Source organism: Nothobranchius furzeri, chromosome 17, assembly GCF_043380555.1.
Source record: "Nothobranchius furzeri strain GRZ-AD chromosome 17, NfurGRZ-RIMD1, whole genome shotgun sequence".
In the NCBI taxonomy this organism is placed as follows: domain Eukaryota; kingdom Metazoa; phylum Chordata; class Actinopteri; order Cyprinodontiformes; family Nothobranchiidae; genus Nothobranchius; species Nothobranchius furzeri.
Genome location: NC_091757.1, coordinates 20820796 through 20825357, shown reverse-complemented (window position 1 = coordinate 20825357; position 4562 = coordinate 20820796). Strand labels below are relative to the sequence as shown.

At 41.9% G+C, this 4562-nt stretch overlaps 1 protein-coding gene across 2 annotated transcripts in view; it reads right to left on the bottom strand.

The window, feature by feature from the left end:
• The window catches only part of nelfb (negative elongation factor complex member B), an 18807-nt gene extending 16291 nt beyond the window's left edge, over positions 1-2516 (bottom strand). For both annotated transcript variants that reach the window (XM_015974532.3, XM_054736736.2), the window contains exons 1-3: positions 2310-2516; positions 1267-1427; positions 1098-1197 (exon numbers count right to left, since the gene is read on the bottom strand). In XM_015974532.3, coding sequence (XP_015830018.1) covers positions 1098-1197; positions 1267-1427; positions 2310-2411 — 363 coding nt within the window. In that variant the 5' untranslated portion in view covers positions 2412-2516. The remainder of the gene's footprint in view (positions 1-1097; positions 1198-1266; positions 1428-2309) is intronic.
• Positions 2517-4562: the final 2046 nt, after the last annotated feature.

Here is a 4562-nt window from a genome sequence, read left to right as displayed (position 1 = left end):
GTTAAACCTGTGCATATGAAACAAAAAACGCCTTTTGTTTATCGCTTTATTGTGAAATAACGGAAGTTGTGCTTGCTCCTTTTCCTGTTGGGCGGTTGTGATTTCTGTCCATTGACTGCGGAGGTGCTCCGGCGTCCGGCAAAAATAGAATTGATCCTATTTTTGCCAGATGGCGGAACGGCGGGCGGCGCACTGCGCCGCACGGCCGCAGTGGTGGAACAGCTCTGATTGACTACAACGGGACCGATTTTGCTGCCGAGTTCGTCCCGGAGCGGAGCGGAGGTAGTGGAATTTTGGGGTTAGGGATATTTTACTCTTTCTAATTGTGATCATCACTTCCTGCACTTTGGTCCCAAATCCAAACCCTTTGAGATGAAAATGTTTTTAATAGTTTGTGACATAAACCCAGGTCAGCCTTTCATGGACTAAATCAAACCAGTTCAGCTTGATCGATGGTCCAGATGCCTTTAAACCTCTTCAGACTCTGAATCACCGCCATAACCACCAGTCATCATTTAGCTTTAGCTTGTATTGCGGCTGAAGTTAATCTAAAAACATCATTCCTTCAGCTTCTACAGCCTCTTCAGGTATCTCCATCAGTCTCCAGGAGAGAGGTGGGGGACACCCTGGACATGTGGACAACATGCTCACTGACACTGAAAGGCTGTGCAGGTGAGGCTTGAACCTGCAACCTCTTTGCTGCTAGGACAGGGTTGTAGCTAAGGCTAGTCTTGGTGTCATCTGAATTAACTGACGTGATTTCAAGTCATTTATGTTAATTATGTTTATTATGTTTATTTATTTGACAGACGCTTTTATCCAAAGCGACTTACAGTTTATAACCTACAGGGCATGTTGTGATCTGTGGGGGAAACCGGAGTAACCGGAGGAAACCCACGCATGGAAGGGGATGAACATGCAACTCCACGCAGAAAGGCTGCAGCCGAGTTTCGAACCTGCAACCTTTGTGCTGCGAGGCAACAGTGCTAACCACTGCGCCACCATGCAGCCATTGTCCACTGTTTTGGTGGACAGAAAAGAGCTGACTGTGGGCATTGGATACACCAGAGTTGTGGCACTCTGACAGAAGAACTTGCCTTGGGCAGATGCTTCAGCACCTGCATCACCACCGGCTGGATGGAGGGCATCTTAACAAGAGGAAAGCTCTTCTCCAGCAGCTCCTCCAGCTTCACATACCTACAAATGAGAAGACACAATGAAGACTAGCACAACAGGTCAACCTGTCCAACACATGTCCCCACAGACCTGTCGTCCTCTTTTCCCTCAGCGATGGTGGCAACGCGCTCCATCAGCTTGTCCCGAAGCTCGTCAAACACAGACTGATGGAACTCTAGCCGGGGCGTCCCGTGGAGGTCCAGGAAGGGCAGAGCGGACTGGAGCGTCGGCAGCAGGATGCCATTCTCCATCTGTAACCATCATCAAGACTCCATGACTCTAGATGGTTTAACACACTAACCCATTCGAGGGAATAGTGTGCGAATGGGTGAATGACTGATTGTGTTGTAAAGCGCCTTGGGGGGTTCCAGGACTCTAGAAGGCACTACATCAAATACAGGCCGTTTACCATTCCTGCCTGGAAACCATAACCACATCCACACAAGACTAGGCTTCTAACAGGCTTGTGTTGGACTATTTTTTTAATCCAGCTCCCACTGAATTTCTGACCATTACTAACACTTTAGGACAACTCATCAACATGTCGACAAACAGCAAATGAACAAACCTCTCCAATATGTCCGTCCTGTTACCATTTACACCCAAAAGTCTCTAAACTAATCCAGCTGACTTGTACTGGAAACTCTCAACTGGGCTAACTGGTTCTATATACAGAATAAACCAGAGAACCATCATGTAGGGCTTCCTCTAGCTTCCTTTTCAAATGTGGTTTCTGAAATTTACGTTTGCTGCTAGTAAGAAACTGCTCAATTTATCCACCTACCATCCATCTATTTATCCATCTTCTATTCATCCATAGAAAACATATAAAAGCTAAAATACTTCACAGCCAATCAGATGAACAGCAGCCTGTTTCAGAACCCATTTCTCCACCAGCCAATAACAAACCATCACTGACACAAACCCACAAGAAGATATGTTAATCTCACATTTCTCTGACGTCACAACAAAACGGAGCTGAAAGTACTGGATGGTAAACGATTGAGGGTTCATGTATAAAATAAAGTTCCGACAGTCTGGAACGTAGACGCAGTTCACACAAATGTCTTGGTTCGTTCGGTTTGCTGCGTTTGGACTTCGGTACATGCTGTTGAGTGGACCGGTTAGGTTACCTGAAACTGATCGATGGCTTTCAGAGGCTCCGTGCAGTTAGTGAGGGTTTCTTTGAGATCCTCCCCGTTAGCGATCCCGAGCTCCGGTAGACCCGCAAACATGCTGGTTCCGTTCTGGTCCAACACCTAGAATCCTGTGCATCAGCGCGAGTTCTTAGCTGACTGTTTTCCTTTGATCACACGGACTTAAAAAAAAGTAACAACTTCCGCTCTCCGCCGGAAGTCACTCAATTGGCAACGCTGTAAACAGTTTGTTAGAAACATTTACTACAACAGTGAGTTCCAAGTGAATCGTTTTTATACATATATATATATATATATATATATATATGTATATATATATATATATATATATATATATATATATATATATATATATATATATATATATATATATATATATATAGTGCTTGTGCACAATTTTGCCAAAGGAAATTCCTAGTACCGTGAAACTACTCACTTTTTTGTTTTCTTCTTTTTCATATCTATCTTTACTATATTTTGGGGATCAAATTTATCAGAAATTTTCCTTTACTTTTTTCATCTATGATCTTTTACAGCTGTATTTTACTAAAATAAGATTCAAATAAATTCATAATTAAAGACAATGAACAAGTAAACTATTACAGCGAATGCAGTAATGGTTTACTTGTGAAAGTAAAACTGGCATGTTTTTATGGTACTCAGATAACAATTCTGAATGCTTCACCACAACATGAGACTTGAGTAAAAAAAATTCTAGTTGATTATTATCGTTTGTGACTTTATTTGAAGATTACATGTACTGTACACATGAAAAATAGACATTCAAACAAATTAAATATGTGCACAATACAATTTCAGACAATTTTCAGACAATTTCAATTTTTGCCTTTCAGACTTTGCATGTACCAAAAAAAACCTCCTCTCTCAGTTGTTTTTTTCCAGTTCCTCAATCCACATGGTGAGTCAAACACACTTCCTGCACTACTTGGTGAGCTAACATTTCTGCATGCATGACAATAAGTAGAGTCCATAGTAACAAAACATTCAACCCAAGGATGATTTTCATACCAGCTTGGCTGAAAGCTGCGTCTTCTGTCTCCTATTAATGTCACTGGAAATGTCCTCAAATGAGGCTGAGTAGGTGGGTCATCCTTGCACTTGCTGATATCTGAAAGAAAATAAATGTTAGCATGAGGATAAAAGTCATAATTAGTTAATTCAGAGTCTTATTTTATCTATTTATTAAATATAAACAACAGAAATTTTGGTCCAGAGTCAGCAAATGCATTTTACACACAATATGAGCTGCAATCACAGAGGGGTTGTTCAACACCCTCAAACCTGACGGTAGTGTGCACGGTGCACATGACAGAAGATGTCCCTCTTTTTGCTCCTCACTCTCTCCCTCACAGCCATCTCCTTCCTCACTCTCAGGGTGGACGGCCTCTGACCTCTCTGGTTCCTCTCCAACCAACTCCTCCTTCTCTCTTTCATCCTGCTTCTCAGCTCCCTCGTGACTTTCATCCTCTCTCTGTCTACGCTGTTCTTTATTAACAGCGGTAAAAAAAGGACAAAATGTCCCTTTTTCTTTTCATGGCCACTGATGCTTCCAGTCAGTGCTGCGAGAAAGTCATAGATAAATGAATACTGTGATCTAATCTCAACGCGTCTAAGGCTTAAAATTTTCAGATTTCAGATTTATTGGCCAAGTAAAATTGCATTTACAAGGAATTTGTCTTCGGTAGATGTTCGCTCTCTAAAACATACAACAACCATAATAAATGAGAATAAAAATACCTAAAAACACATAAGAACATGTATACCCACACACATGTTCATTTACGCACACACCTATATACATATATACATACCCACACACACACGCACGCACGCACACACACACACACACACACACACACATATCCATAAGCATACTGAATAAGTATTAAAAACTATAGTAAAAGGATGGTAAAATAATCTACAGATTCAGGAGAGAAATGGCTGAAGGAAAGAAACTGTTCTTGTGTCTGGTAGTTTTTGTGTACAGTGATCTATCGCGTCTGCCAGATGGGAGGAGATGGAAGAGAGTAGATGCAGGATGTGTGGCATCTTGGACAATATTCACTGCCTTTTTCCTGGTCCTGCTGATGTACAGTTCCTGGACAGAGGGCAGTTGGGCACCAATGATTCTTCCTGCTGTTTTAATAATACGCTGTAGTCTGCATTTGTCCATTTTTGTGGCTGACCCAAACCAGACAGTGATGGATG